The sequence below is a fragment of the Plectropomus leopardus genome, chromosome 4, assembly GCF_008729295.1.
Source record: "Plectropomus leopardus isolate mb chromosome 4, YSFRI_Pleo_2.0, whole genome shotgun sequence".
Taxonomy (NCBI): domain Eukaryota; kingdom Metazoa; phylum Chordata; class Actinopteri; order Perciformes; family Serranidae; genus Plectropomus; species Plectropomus leopardus.
In genome coordinates, this window is record NC_056466.1 from 12,052,085 (window position 1) to 12,064,146 (window position 12,062).

A 12,062-nucleotide genomic window follows, 5' to 3' on the forward strand; every position below is an offset into this window, starting at 1 on the left:
GGGCTTCACTTGGGAGACCTTTTAAAAGCTAAAATACTCTACAAATCAATAAAGAAAAGGGAAAAACCTCAAAAGCATCATAGGTCCCCTTAAAATATGTAATTACAATTATTACATATACAGTTTTTCCCCTAGCTTTTTTCTTGAGCTACTAATTTCTTGCAGTTGCTCATTGCTTTTTCCCTTGTTTTTGAAAGGAATTGCACCAATTTACTCAGGCTAACAGCTTTTTACTTGTGACAGGGTTTTGAAAGAAACAGAAGAGGGTTGCAAAGGATTAAAATTAGAGAGCTCCTGACAATGACAATATAAATAATAAAAATAATCCAACATTTTATTTAATTATTTATTTTAGCAACCAGTCATAAATGCTAATTTGAACATTTTATTCTCCCCAACAGTTGGGACTAGTTAACAATTTGTCTTCATAGTTTGACTCTTACTGGATGAAAAAAAAAATCTTTTGAAGACCTTCACGTAAAAAACAAAACACATAGAAGTCAGTCACACATTGCTTTATTAATCATCTTTACATTTTATAGTACACACTAAATCCGTGTTTCCCCAGTCAGCCAAGTTCTGTCTCATTTTCCGATTGGTGGAATTGGAGGGATCGGAGGGATCGGAGGAATCGGAGGGATCGGAGGGATCGGAGGGATCGGAAGAATTGGAGGGATGACAGGTGGGATGATTGGTGGAAAAGGCACAAGTGGGAAGGGAAAAGGGAAAGCAAAAGGCCGTGGGAATGGCACTGGAATGGGGATGGGAATTTGCTGGAACTGAGGCTGCATAAAGTTCTGGTTCATCTGGAAAACATAGTGAAGAAATAATGTCATACAGAGATATATTCTGTAATGCATGTGATTATTTTGGCAGCTGGTCACAGCATGCACCTGGATATACTAACCTCATCGCTTTCATCTGAGCGTTTAACTCGTGCCCTCTCCTCCGAGACCTTAAGATACAAATGATCTCACATTAAAAACTCGTTTGATATGAGAGCAACACCACAACAGTAACACGGCATTTAAAAGAACATGTGACTCATAGGTGGATTTGAAGAATGTTGTTATTGTTGGTTTGCAATACCTACAGGGACAGAAGAACACAACGCTGCCAAGCACAACATTAAAACCAGTAGTTTCATTGCTGAGAGAGGCGGGATCCTTCGAAGAGAAGAAGACAAAAAGTGGTGAAGTTTAGCTGTTAATTTAACACTTAAGAAAAAAAACAAACTATAATAATCTTACCTTGAGTCAAATAAAATAATAAATAGCCAGGGAATAGGTCTAATTTTGCAGTGGTTCTCAGTCTGTCCTGGTCCACTTTTTAAAGACAATTTTAGCCCTAAGTCATCCAATCAGCTGTCAAAGGGGGCAGTGATATTGTATTTCTATTAATAGTGTGAAATGTGATGAAACCATGATGCGGTGGCTCATTCTGACCACAGTCAGACACGAGTCAGACACTTGGAGGTGTTGAGAAACAGTGGAGGTGTTGAAACTCGATGTGATTCAGGAGTTCTGCTTTAGTATGATTATACATATCCAATGGCAGGCCCCAGTGCACACTATCTAGTTATGAAGAACACACACATGCACACACACACACACACACACACACACACAAACCATAAGAAGTATATTTTACCAAGAATTTGGGGTTTTTGTTTGAAAGGCATGACCGCTTGCTTGGCTTGCAGATGACCTCAGCTTGTCCAGATTTTGCACCTGAACTTGTTAATTTATATCATATCTTCACATGATCATGATAGAGACTTGACATTGTACAACATCAGCATACGACCCAGCAACCATCATCATCAGGGGGCCTTTTTACACCAAGCTATTTGCCAAAAAGACATTGCAATATGTCCTACTCCCCACCCATTTACACACCTACCTCAAAAACTAACTCTGCACCACTGAGCGGAGTGTAGGCTTATGTGGAGAGACAGAAAATTAAAAAAAAAACATTCCATATTGAAATCCACAGAAAGACAGCTAATTAAAGTTACCTCTCAACAGCAGATTGCAAACAGCTGACGGCAGTTACATTGAGTTACATTAAGACACGTTCAAGCGCTGTTCATTGGAGATGAGTACTGAGCAAAAGCCATCTTCTCGTGATGTGATGAAAGCAACATTGTAAAGTGTTGGTTTTGGTGAGAATCTTCAGTAAATAATGAACAAATCAGTAACATTGCCATTCATTGTATGAGTGGCAAATAGTTTCAATTTCATAGTTACAAAACAGACTTTTCATCAATATCATCTGGGAATCATGAGGGCATCTGATTTACAGGATAAATCAAATGCATCATTTGAAATGAGACTTCTCAAATAGTTTTCACAATACACACCTTTCTACAAAGCTGTATTAATATTTCTCATAGGTAAGGATTTCAAGAAAAACAAATGATCTGGTCCATGTTTTCCATTCATGAAGTTTATTTGGCAGATACTACAGAGAATTAAGTGATTGTGATCTACATGTTTGATAGAATTAGAATGACGTGCGTGAAAACATTTTGGTTAAGGTAACATAATTTGAAAAGAGAAAGAAACAGTTGTCAGGACAAACTGACAGAAAACAAGGCGGATGTAAAACAGATCTCCAATGGTCGGTGACACTTCACACTACATTCCAGATTTTATTTACCACCTCCAGCTGCAGCAGTAGTGGTAACTTTAGTTGTAGTAGGTTTAGCAGTAGTAGTAGCTTTGGTAGTAGTAGTGGTGGTGGTAGGTGTAGTCGTTGCAGTCGTAGTTTTTTGTTGCTGGAGGAACTTCATGTAGTTAGTAATGAAGTCCAGCCATTGCTGAGTACTGGGCAGGCGCTGGGTGTTGATAGTCTTTAAGAAAATCAGAAACATTCATTTTCATTCATACAGTAGAGGAGTGTCTAAGGAATTTTACAATAACTGACAATCAGGTGTGTTGAAAGTTGAATCGCTGAGGATAGATAAAGCACTCACCTCCCTGGAGCCAGAGCCAGAGTTAGAGCTAGAGATAGACCGAGCAAATCGTTTGCGCTCCATCTGTAGAAAATTCACAAGTTTATTTTTAGTTGCATTATGCTATTATTACAGTAGTCTCGATTGGAACAGAAGATTCAACTAGTATTGATACTGTAAGATTGCTACACTTACAGGTTGAGCCAGAGTGAGGCTCAGGAGGCATCCAAGCACAAACAATTCCTTCAGCATGGTTACAGTGATCACACCTGTTGAAAAGTAAAAAGACTTTATTAATAAGCAAAATCACCACCAGCCTCACACAGAAAAGACAGGAACAGAAGATTCAAATAATCACCTTCAAGTCTTCAGCTGACTGTCTTGCAGATGGTGCAGGAGGTTGTTGCAGTGTTGCTGTGAATGTTTTCTTATATACAGTTGGATGTCAGCTCATTAACATACAGCATTGTTGGGAAATTGCAAATATTAGGAAATCTACCACTTCCACATGCCAAGGTGCAGCTATGATCAGAGATGGAAACCACACATGGATTGCATGATATGTAGCATTCATTTAATAGCTAATAATGGTCCTATTGATGAGAAGTTTTTTTTAATACCACTGTTATGCAGGTTCTTTATTCTCCACCCTTTTGTCTTGGCAAAGACAGACGTCTCACATGGGAACGCCTGGTCTTATGATTACAAATCAGCTGACTTAGTGGGTCAGGCAGGTAACAGGCCACACCCAATGAAATGTGCATTCTTACTTTCTTTTGTTTTAAGGCGTTTCTGCTTTTACCTCTACAAATAAGTATGTACACACATTAGAAGTGATCTAAAAACGTTTTCTGTTTCTAGTTTTTATTTACTCTTTAAACCTTGGCAAATTGGCTTGATTTCTTTTAACAACATGTGAAGAAGGCAATGAGCAATGATAAACAAAATGACCCCCGAAAAAGCAAGAAATGAGTAAGTACATAAAAATAACCAGAAAATTAATTTTAAAAAGAAAGTTAAGAAAAAGAATAGTTTTTCCCTAGGCTTTGTTTCTTCTTTCCCTTGACATTTTCCCTTATTTTTTTAAAAACACTTTTCTAATTCTAATTCCTTGCAATTTTGAATCATTTTTTCTATCTGACATTTTTGTCAAAATGGAGTTATTCATATATTCTGTGACAACTTATTAACTTTATGTGAGGAGTTTTTTTTAAGTTGTATCTATTTTTTTTTTACTTTTTATTTAGAAAACACAAAGGTTTATTTATGCAATTTTGAATGCAAAACTTTGACGCTAAATGTATATGAAATGCTCAGAACGCAGACAGAACCATATAATTCTAAGGTGGTGATTTATGAACAACTCTTGCTCATTACCTTTTTCAAAAACGCCAATTTGCTCAGTGCTCATACAGTTTTGTGCAGCTGAAAGCGGCACAAGACAAATATGTTGCAAAGAGTTAATTATTAGTAATCATTTCTTCCAGTCATCACTGTTGTCATCGTGTGCTGTTGCTAAAATAAGAGATTAGAGTCAATTAAGAAAACATTAGTAAACAAAGTGTGGAGTAATTGCTGTTTTGCCCAGTGTGACCAATATGTGTTGTTTTGAGTAATACGTGGTGTTTCTCAATATCTCATGTGTAATATAAGCATCAGTGCACAAGCAGCCAAACACGTACTTGCACAGCACAGGTGAGTGTTACAGTAGATGCTATACAGTGAGTATCTTGCTGTACAAAATGTTCAATTTCTAATATTTTCTTGCAGGTTCTTCAGAAACAATGCAGCGTTTGTGTATTGCAGCTTTACTTTTGTCAGCAGTAGCTGCTCAGCTGGATGTAGACTCTAAGGTAAAACTGAATAGACACACAGGTTCAGAGCTGCTTTTACCATCTGTGAAGCATTTCTTATTGAGTTACTTGTTTGTTTAGCTCGGTGACGACGAGGAGTGGGTGTCAGAAGTCCCAGAAGGTGGAAACGTGGGGTCAGGTGTAGACGGGTCAGACTGGGCGGGTGGTCAGCCATGGGTACGTTGTTTTAAAGTAATTTAGTAATTAGTTAATTGTGATGACAGGGCGGCTGGAGATGATCAGCTGATCTCTTCTCTTCTTTGTGATAGCTTCTGGAGACGCCCCCTTGGCTCCCACAGCAGCGCTTTAGAAGGCAAGGAATGACAGGTCCACAGAGACCAGTGGAGAGGCCTCGAGGGAGACCTCGAGGGGTATTTACATTAAGTTCTTATTTTCTATACAGCTTGGTAGTCTCATTAAATTTGAACATTTAATCATTTACTCTGAGCACAACTCTTATTTGTTATGTTTCTGAGAGTTGTTTTTTTAAATTCCATAAACAATACTCTGAATTTGTTTGTTTGTTTGTTTTGTGCTATAGTATATCATGGCAAACAGCAGCCAACAAATGTATAGGCTTTGTTTCAACACATTGGGACAGATATGCAGTGAGGGGTTTGGGTGTCAAGCACTCAACTTCCTGTATTGTGGTGATTTTTTGGTGCAAAAATTTGTGAATTTTCTGCATCAACATATTGTGTGAAAGTATTTAATTTTGTGAAAAAAGTCCTCCACTACTTTCATGTTTTTGTTGAGTAGCTGGCAAATGCACATGTTCTGAATATAGAGGGGCACGTGTTATTATTCCCTGTGAGTTTGCCAAACAAGATATAACTTGTTAAGTGATGAACTGAAGAGGTGTTGATGTTTACATTTTTTTACTCTTTTTTTCTATTTTAACTTGCTTCCAGTCTGAGTTTATGTTTAGAAAAGTGCTTGTGGATAAATAAAATTTGCTATTTAACAACTTTAATATTAAGGAAACAAAATGTTGGCAATAAACTGTGCTTATGATATTGAAAATGCTAGACCAAAAAAGGACATAAAGGATGCAAAAAAGGACTTCAAGAGAGGTTTGCACAGAAAACCTTCCAGTATTATTCAGTCTTATCTTGTGAAATATGTGAAATAGAGGTCAGTTTTTTTTAACACTGCCCTATAGGCTACTTACCACATTTCATCCCAAAAAGAAAACCCAAAATATCAAGCTCCTTTCATTTTTTTTTTTCTTAATGTCTTTATAACATATCTACTGTGGTTCACACAGGCTCCTGAGAGACACAAAGGACCAGGAGGCAGGGAGCCCAATGGGAGGAAGCCACTGGTAAGTTCACAGTGACAATATAACTAAACTTGAATGAAAAAAATAAAAAGATTTTAAAAAAAGTAATTGGGTCTTCATGTCACTGAAGTCTTTCATTCGGTCCTGACAAAAGACACTGCAAGATGATTGGAGTTGGGCTGTACGTAAACTCTTATAAAATGCCTATTTTCTATGTCAGTTGCTTTTGTCTTTTATTATGAAGCACTATTTGATCTCTGATTTTGAAAGGTGCTGTTCACTAAAAAAAAATTTAACAATTACTCCTTTCTTGTTTTAGGTGCCTTCACCTGTGTTTAAGGTACTGTCATCTCACAGTGTGATATCAACACATTCAAATAAATAGGAACAACTGACAAAAACTCAGATTTTCTTGTGTTTATAATTTCTTTTCAGGTTGAGAACGTGGAATTTCAGGTAAAATAAGATGATATATACACTGTCCTTTATGTTTGACATGACAGGCTTTACTAATTTTTTTGTTTATTTTTTTTAATAACTGTGTGGCCTTCATCCTTAGAACACCACTGCTGTACCCCTGAAGGAGGTAAACTATACAGTTTAATTACTTTATTTCACTTTTTCGAGGTAGTTTATATAACACCATCTTATGAAATGTTATAAGTGACACACCCTGACCCTCAGTGTGGAAAATCTTGCAGGGGGAGAATGTGTTTCGGATGCTCAGGGTAAGTGAAGAATCGATTTCAGTATTACGTTTTAACACAGTTTATCAGAATCAGTGAATACTCATGACTGACAATCCATCCATAGAATGGCGGAAAAGGAGGACCTCAACTTCTAAGGGTATAAAAACTATTGTAACTCTTTTAAGCAATTTTTTGTTTTTTAAGGAATGAAAGCTCATGCATTCAGCTTTTTTTACATTTTCTGTTTTACAGGGAGGAAGGAACAGGCCGAAGAGAGAGGTACACTTTGATTTCAGTCAAATTTTGAAAAAATAAATAAATAAATCTGGTTTGTTTGGGCTTTATTTTATGGTCTACAGATAAATTTGTTGGTTTGATCTTTGATTTCATTTTTAATACAACGGCATTTAGATTATTTGTTTTTCTTTCCATCTCAGTTTCCACAGTATGTGAAGCTCATCTACAGCGCCGCAGAGCCGGTAATCTCCTCGATGTTTACTGCTCATATGATTATTTTTTAGTATATAAGTAGTTCTTCAATGACAATCATTATTTCTCTTTTTTTTTCACGTGAAGAACAAAGTCTCCATTGAGTTTGGGGTTATGAAACCTGTAAGTACAGAATTTGTATATACTGAATATATATATAATATATACTGAAACATGTATATGCTTGAATCCATTTTCTATATTTCTTTATAACAAAGTTCTTGCCTTCGTTCATTTACTCATTTGTTTGTATTTTGGTAATAAATCATGATACTTTAATTTCTTTCTTTGGTGAACAGGGACATTGTGCACATTGGAAAAATGCAAAAAAGTATTTTTTTAACCCATTTCTGTAACTTTAAAACTGGCCTAATTTGAACAACTTTTTTTTCAAGGAGAACCTTGGTGAATTGGTTGGAGAGGAAGAAAATCTTGAAGAGGAGTACTGGTAACTATAACAGGTAAGAGTGTAAATATAGTGATACTGATTAAATGTAATCATCTGATCATCAGTTTGCTACAGTAACTGCTGCCGCTGACTTATGTTCTCATCTCACACTTTTCTCAGGAAGAAACCAACAACTACAACTACAACAACTACTTTGTTTTGTTTTCTTTCCTGCAGTATATTCTGAGAAATCATTCATGAAATTGTGCATTTTACCTGTAAAAGCATAATTTCTGTGTACCACAATAAAACTCTTAAACAAAAAACTTTGGCAAAGTTCTTTTATTTATTTGACCTGCTGGATTGCTAAAACAAGCAAAACTGTTTTAGTGTAATATAAAAAAAGAACTGAGTACAAATAAACTGAATTTGGAAGGATGGCCGGTGCATGTTGCAGAGCAATGAGTGATGTGGCCAAACAATCACCAATGCATTTTTGACTGATCCCCTCGTTGTCATTCTGGGTGAAATCTAAGGCTCGAACAGGAAGGGGAAGTTGGAGTGACCCTGGAGAAATATTACAGAAAAAAGTTAAAATCCAGCACAAATCAGTGACCGCGACTTGTGATGTTTTGCGTGTATGCTTACACATGAATGTATGAAGGCTTTAAAGGTTGAGTGTCATGTGTATAAAGTATCACCTCATCAACTCCTGGGCCGGATGTATCACCACGAGGATCAGGGGGAATTGTAGTCGACTCTTTCTGTGTTCCAAGCGGCCATGTCTGATGTAGATATAAGGTTACAAAAAAAATAGACATATCTGGTTCACACTCTTTCTCTTTTTTGTATTCTTCTATTTGTTTGTTGTTTTTTTGTGAAAATATAAAAAGTCAGGATGCAGTGTACTCACTCTTTCTGTCTGCACCTTAGGCTGGGAAGCTTGCTGAAATTAGAGGATATGCAGGAAAAGTAGCTCAAAACAAAGGTAAACTGTTGCTACAAACACCCTTAAGTTTTCTTTTCTTTTTAAGTTTTTCCATAACTAAGGAAACATTTTAAGGGCAACACCCTTGTTTTGTGCAACCAGCCCCATGAGTATCAATTATAGCCTACATGTAAGTATTTATTTATGTTTTATTTAAATTTCAAATCCTGAGATTAACCCATTCAAATGCAATATCTTGTTTTCAATTAAGTGCTCAGACACAAAAACACTATATTAACAGACAATGAAATGAGATAAAACAAATAAACAGCAAAAAAAATCAATATAAAACAATAGCAAAAACACATGCACATTTGCAAATAAGCCACACTTACACTACATCTCTGACAAGCATCATCATGAAACAAAAAAATAATAATTTAGATAGCAAAATAATAACTCTCAATAATACTGAGCAATGAAACAAATAAGGTATCATACAACTCAACACTAAAATGTGACTGAGGCGACATGTTTTCAGCAGTGTGGTCAAAATGACAGTCGACTTTGCATCACAGTCACCACACATGACTCAACCTCTGCAGCCGTGTTATTATCATTAAGTCTACTCTTTAGTCATCGGAGTCTGCTGCATTGGTTCTTCACCATAAATCAAAAAGGCAAAGGGAAGTTGATGGAGACAATCATAGCAATATTTTAAATAATTTAAGTAATAGCTCTGCCCCCACCTCTTTTTTAATTGTTTAGTTAATATGTAGCCAATGTGCACTGAATACTTCTACGATGAATATTCCTAAAGCACAACTTTATTTAGCCAGTGGGTTTTTCTTTTCTTTTTTTAGAATAAAATAACATGTTGCTTTTGTTTTTTTTGTCCATACTTTATGTCGTGTTTCATGTCTTACCTGCAGAGGGAGCTGTGGTCTCTGTGTGGTCCTCTCCAGCTTCTGCTGACCGTTGTTTGGCTGCAGCATCACAGTGTTCCTCTGCTGGGGGTAGCCGTAATGAGGCACAAAGTAAGGGAAGCCCTGTGGGTGATAAAATCAATTTAAATCTGCAGGGTGCATCTGAAGAAAAATATTGAGGTTTTCACACATGTCAATATGTTTTACTTTAAACCCAGTGGTGGACAGATCCTGTGCTTTAGTAAAAGTACAAATACCGCACTATAAAAACACTCTGTTACAAGTAGAAGTCCTGCATTGAAAATGTAACCTAAGTAAAAGTAAGTGAGTGTAATCAGGAACATGTACTTAAAGTATTACCGAATCCAGAAAACTATTATTTTTTTTTTAAAAAAGCAAACAACATAAATGTTGATAAAAAATTAGTTTCCAATTCTTGTTATGTAAAAATCTTAATTTGTACATTAACAAGTAACTAAAGCTTCCAGATAAATGTGGTAAAGTAAAAAGTAGCATTAAGTTAAGTAAAGTATAAGTACCTCAAATTCCTACTTAAGTACAGTAATTGAGTAAAAGTACTTAGTTACATTTCTCCACTGTCCATACCTGCTGTCTGGGAAACTGAGGGAATCCATAAGATGGGTACTGGAAAGGTGGAAACATCTAAAGGAAATAAAAAACATTTATGAATTTTTTGACAGTGAGCAGCAGCTGCAGCGACCTACTCCTGTCTTCTCCAAGCTGCTTTGTACCTGGGCAGGGTTTTGGGCCTGCTGCGGGACATTGGGAGCATTGGGATCCTGTGGAGGTCCAAACTGCTCTTGCTGGCCATTGGGGACAAGCACAGGTGTGAGCTGGTTGCCTTGATTGGGGAGGAACATCTGAGGCCCCTGGGGACCGAAGGGGCCAGCCACTTGGGGGTTCAAGTTCACCACATGTGGAGTGAGGAGCACTTCAGGCTGTTGCTGCTGCAGCACGTACTGGGGTAAAATTGAAGAAGCCTGGAGATGAAGAGATTTGGTTCAGTTCACAGATTATTTCTTTTAGTCCACATGTGTAAAGCTTTTAAGTCTGACAAAGGGATACATGCCATAGTAGTTTTGATATGTCCTGTAAAGACTTTGTGCACTTCCAATACCTGTGTTTGTCCAAGAGTTGCAAGAGTTAGTCCATTCAGTCTTAGGATCTGAACACACAAAAAGTTTGTATTAAATTTAAGAATTTCATTAATAAATAACTTTGCAACCAATAATGATGAACAATTTAAAAGCTAAATTTACCTCATTGCTGTTGCTTGCAATAATTCCAATCTGTACCTGTAAAAACAAAAAAAAGATTTTGTCTCTAACATTTTGGAAGATATGAGAAATACATATCTTTCAGCAAGTGATTTAACTCACTGGAAGAGCAAAGCTTGTCCTGAAGAGACAAACCAACAGAAGGGCAGTCTGCAGCTTCATGATGATTTACAGTCTGTAAAAACAAAAATAATCCATCGTAAACTACCAAACATTTTACTATGATTCAAATAAAAATTTCACTGCAACAATGAGGGTTAGAAATTCATATTACCGTTTCTCTGGCTCTGCTTTCCCTTTCTGCGTGCCTGCCTCCTCACCGTGTCCATATCCCTTTTAAATTCTGTCCATGTGAGCTGTTATAGTCCACCACCAACCCCTCCAGACAATGTGTGGTCAGTGTGACAGACATTTCTCATGGCATCAGACTCAGACACTTACAACACAAGACAGGTAAGTATGTCATTAGGAGTAAGTCATGTCTTTAAACACCCTGACATGGTCTGCCTAAAGTTGTTAACAATCCTCTCAAGTACCTGAATTCAACATTTATCAGCTTTCTGCATCACGTTACACACCAGCTTTACAGTAACAGTTCTGCTTAAACAGGCCAAGTACTTTTAGTTTTTTGGGTGGTACATAACACACTTCTTATTTGTTGTCTTAAGTAAAGTTTATGTGTATATGTTCAACAGTGGTGCTTCAGGTTGTAATTACAGACATTAAGACTAACAGGAGTTTTGGCATGTCATGACAAAAAAAGGCAAACAGCTTATGATCAGACATTTGTCACAAGTTGTTCATTGTGCGCTGACTGGTGTTGGCATCTGATTAGTAAATCATGGGTATTAAAGGAAAACTTCACCCACAGAATGATCATTTGAATATCAGTTACTCAGCCCGACAGCAAAACGATATGAAAACACATGTATTTTTGCCAATCCCTTGCTATTTAAAACACATCTTCATATGAGTAGCATGCCTGGGTTGTGTTTTAACTCAAGCTAATATATTCCATTAATTTGCAGAGATGCACTCTTCATTTGTGCATGACTGAGGTTGTTTATGTGGAAGTGCATGCGCATGTGTTTGGGAAGTAATGAGTATGTGACTGGATAACTGAGATTTGCGTCATATTGCATAAGTTGTGTGAATTTGTAAATTGATGTTTTGATGAAGTATTGCTGTTGTTAAATGTGAAGACCTTTACTTCAGTTCATCAACAATTTCCAACCTGTTCTTATATCCAGGTC

General features: G+C 36.7%; 4 protein-coding genes across 4 annotated transcripts; 1 reads left to right on the top strand and 3 right to left on the bottom strand.

The window, feature by feature from the left end:
• Window positions 1-584: 584 nt before the first annotated feature.
• LOC121941617 (seroin-like) lies at window positions 585-1,157 on the bottom strand. The gene is made up of 3 exons (XM_042484443.1): window positions 1,094-1,157; window positions 908-955; window positions 585-806 (listed from the first exon to the last, which is right to left on the bottom strand). The coding sequence occupies exons 1-3, from the start codon at window positions 1,145-1,147 to the stop codon at window positions 585-587; spliced, it is 324 nt and encodes a 107-aa protein (XP_042340377.1). The 5' UTR covers window positions 1,148-1,157.
• Window positions 1,158-2,432: 1,275 nt separating this feature from the next.
• Window positions 2,433-3,360, bottom strand: LOC121941569 (integumentary mucin C.1-like). The gene is made up of 4 exons (XM_042484395.1): window positions 3,315-3,360; window positions 3,152-3,225; window positions 2,978-3,040; window positions 2,433-2,854 (listed from the first exon to the last, which is right to left on the bottom strand). The coding sequence occupies exons 2-4, from the start codon at window positions 3,206-3,208 to the stop codon at window positions 2,654-2,656; spliced, it is 321 nt and encodes a 106-aa protein (XP_042340329.1). The 5' UTR covers window positions 3,209-3,225; window positions 3,315-3,360; the 3' UTR covers window positions 2,433-2,653.
• Window positions 3,361-4,729: 1,369 nt separating this feature from the next.
• Window positions 4,730-7,948, top strand: LOC121941561. The gene is made up of 14 exons (XM_042484385.1): window positions 4,730-4,809; window positions 4,891-4,986; window positions 5,079-5,180; window positions 6,077-6,133; window positions 6,411-6,431; window positions 6,527-6,547; window positions 6,651-6,677; window positions 6,793-6,819; window positions 6,905-6,937; window positions 7,033-7,059; window positions 7,218-7,259; window positions 7,357-7,392; window positions 7,665-7,730; window positions 7,838-7,948. The coding sequence occupies exons 1-13, from the start codon at window positions 4,741-4,743 to the stop codon at window positions 7,719-7,721; spliced, it is 615 nt and encodes a 204-aa protein (XP_042340319.1). The 5' UTR covers window positions 4,730-4,740; the 3' UTR covers window positions 7,722-7,730; window positions 7,838-7,948.
• Window positions 7,949-8,020: 72 nt separating this feature from the next.
• Window positions 8,021-11,151, bottom strand: odam (odontogenic, ameloblast associated). Its single transcript, XM_042485386.1, has 10 exons — window positions 11,084-11,151; window positions 10,912-10,984; window positions 10,792-10,827; window positions 10,650-10,697; window positions 10,264-10,512; window positions 10,118-10,174; window positions 9,512-9,634; window positions 8,571-8,603; window positions 8,359-8,442; window positions 8,021-8,224 (listed from the first exon to the last, which is right to left on the bottom strand). Exons 2-10 carry the CDS (start codon window positions 10,969-10,971, stop codon window positions 8,189-8,191), a joined length of 726 nt encoding a protein of 241 aa, XP_042341320.1. The 5' UTR covers window positions 10,972-10,984; window positions 11,084-11,151; the 3' UTR covers window positions 8,021-8,188.
• Between the last annotated feature and the right edge of the window lie 911 nt (window positions 11,152-12,062).

What these genes read in the sequence shown, in the direction of transcription:
- LOC121941561 (XM_042484385.1), top strand. Translation starts at nt 4,741, where the DNA reads ATGCAGCGTTTGTGTATTGCAGCTTTACTTTTGTCAGCAGTAGCTGCT. An exon ending in TGCCTTCACCTGTGTTTAAG is followed by an intron (nt 6,432 to 6,526) that starts GTACTGTCATCT and finishes ATTTCTTTTCAG; the next exon opens with GTTGAGAACGTGGAATTTCA. An exon ending in GGAACAGGCCGAAGAGAGAG is followed by an intron (nt 7,060 to 7,217) that starts GTACACTTTGAT and finishes TTTCCATCTCAG; the next exon opens with TTTCCACAGTATGTGAAGCT.
- LOC121941617 (XM_042484443.1), bottom strand. Translation starts at nt 1,147, where the DNA reads ATGAAACTACTGGTTTTAATGTTGTGCTTGGCAGCGTTGTGTTCTTCT. An exon ending in CGTTGTGTTCTTCTGTCCCT is followed by an intron (nt 956 to 1,093) that starts GTAGGTATTGCA and finishes TTGTATCTTAAG; the next exon opens with GTCTCGGAGGAGAGGGCACG. An exon ending in GCTCAGATGAAAGCGATGAG is followed by an intron (nt 807 to 907) that starts GTTAGTATATCC and finishes TATGTTTTCCAG; the next exon opens with ATGAACCAGAACTTTATGCA.
- odam (XM_042485386.1), bottom strand. Translation starts at nt 10,971, where the DNA reads ATGAAGCTGCAGACTGCCCTTCTGTTGGTTTGTCTCTTCAGGACAAGC. An exon ending in CAACTCTTGGACAAACACAG is followed by an intron (nt 10,513 to 10,649) that starts GTATTGGAAGTG and finishes CTTCATCTCCAG; the next exon opens with GCTTCTTCAATTTTACCCCA. An exon ending in CTCAGTTTCCCAGACAGCAG is followed by an intron (nt 9,635 to 10,117) that starts GTATGGACAGTG and finishes TATCACCCACAG; the next exon opens with GGCTTCCCTTACTTTGTGCC.
- LOC121941569 (XM_042484395.1), bottom strand. Translation starts at nt 3,208, where the DNA reads ATGCTGAAGGAATTGTTTGTGCTTGGATGCCTCCTGAGCCTCACTCTG. An exon ending in GCCTCACTCTGGCTCAACCT is followed by an intron (nt 3,041 to 3,151) that starts GTAAGTGTAGCA and finishes AATTTTCTACAG; the next exon opens with ATGGAGCGCAAACGATTTGC. An exon ending in CTGGCTCTGGCTCCAGGGAG is followed by an intron (nt 2,855 to 2,977) that starts GTGAGTGCTTTA and finishes ATTTTCTTAAAG; the next exon opens with ACTATCAACACCCAGCGCCT.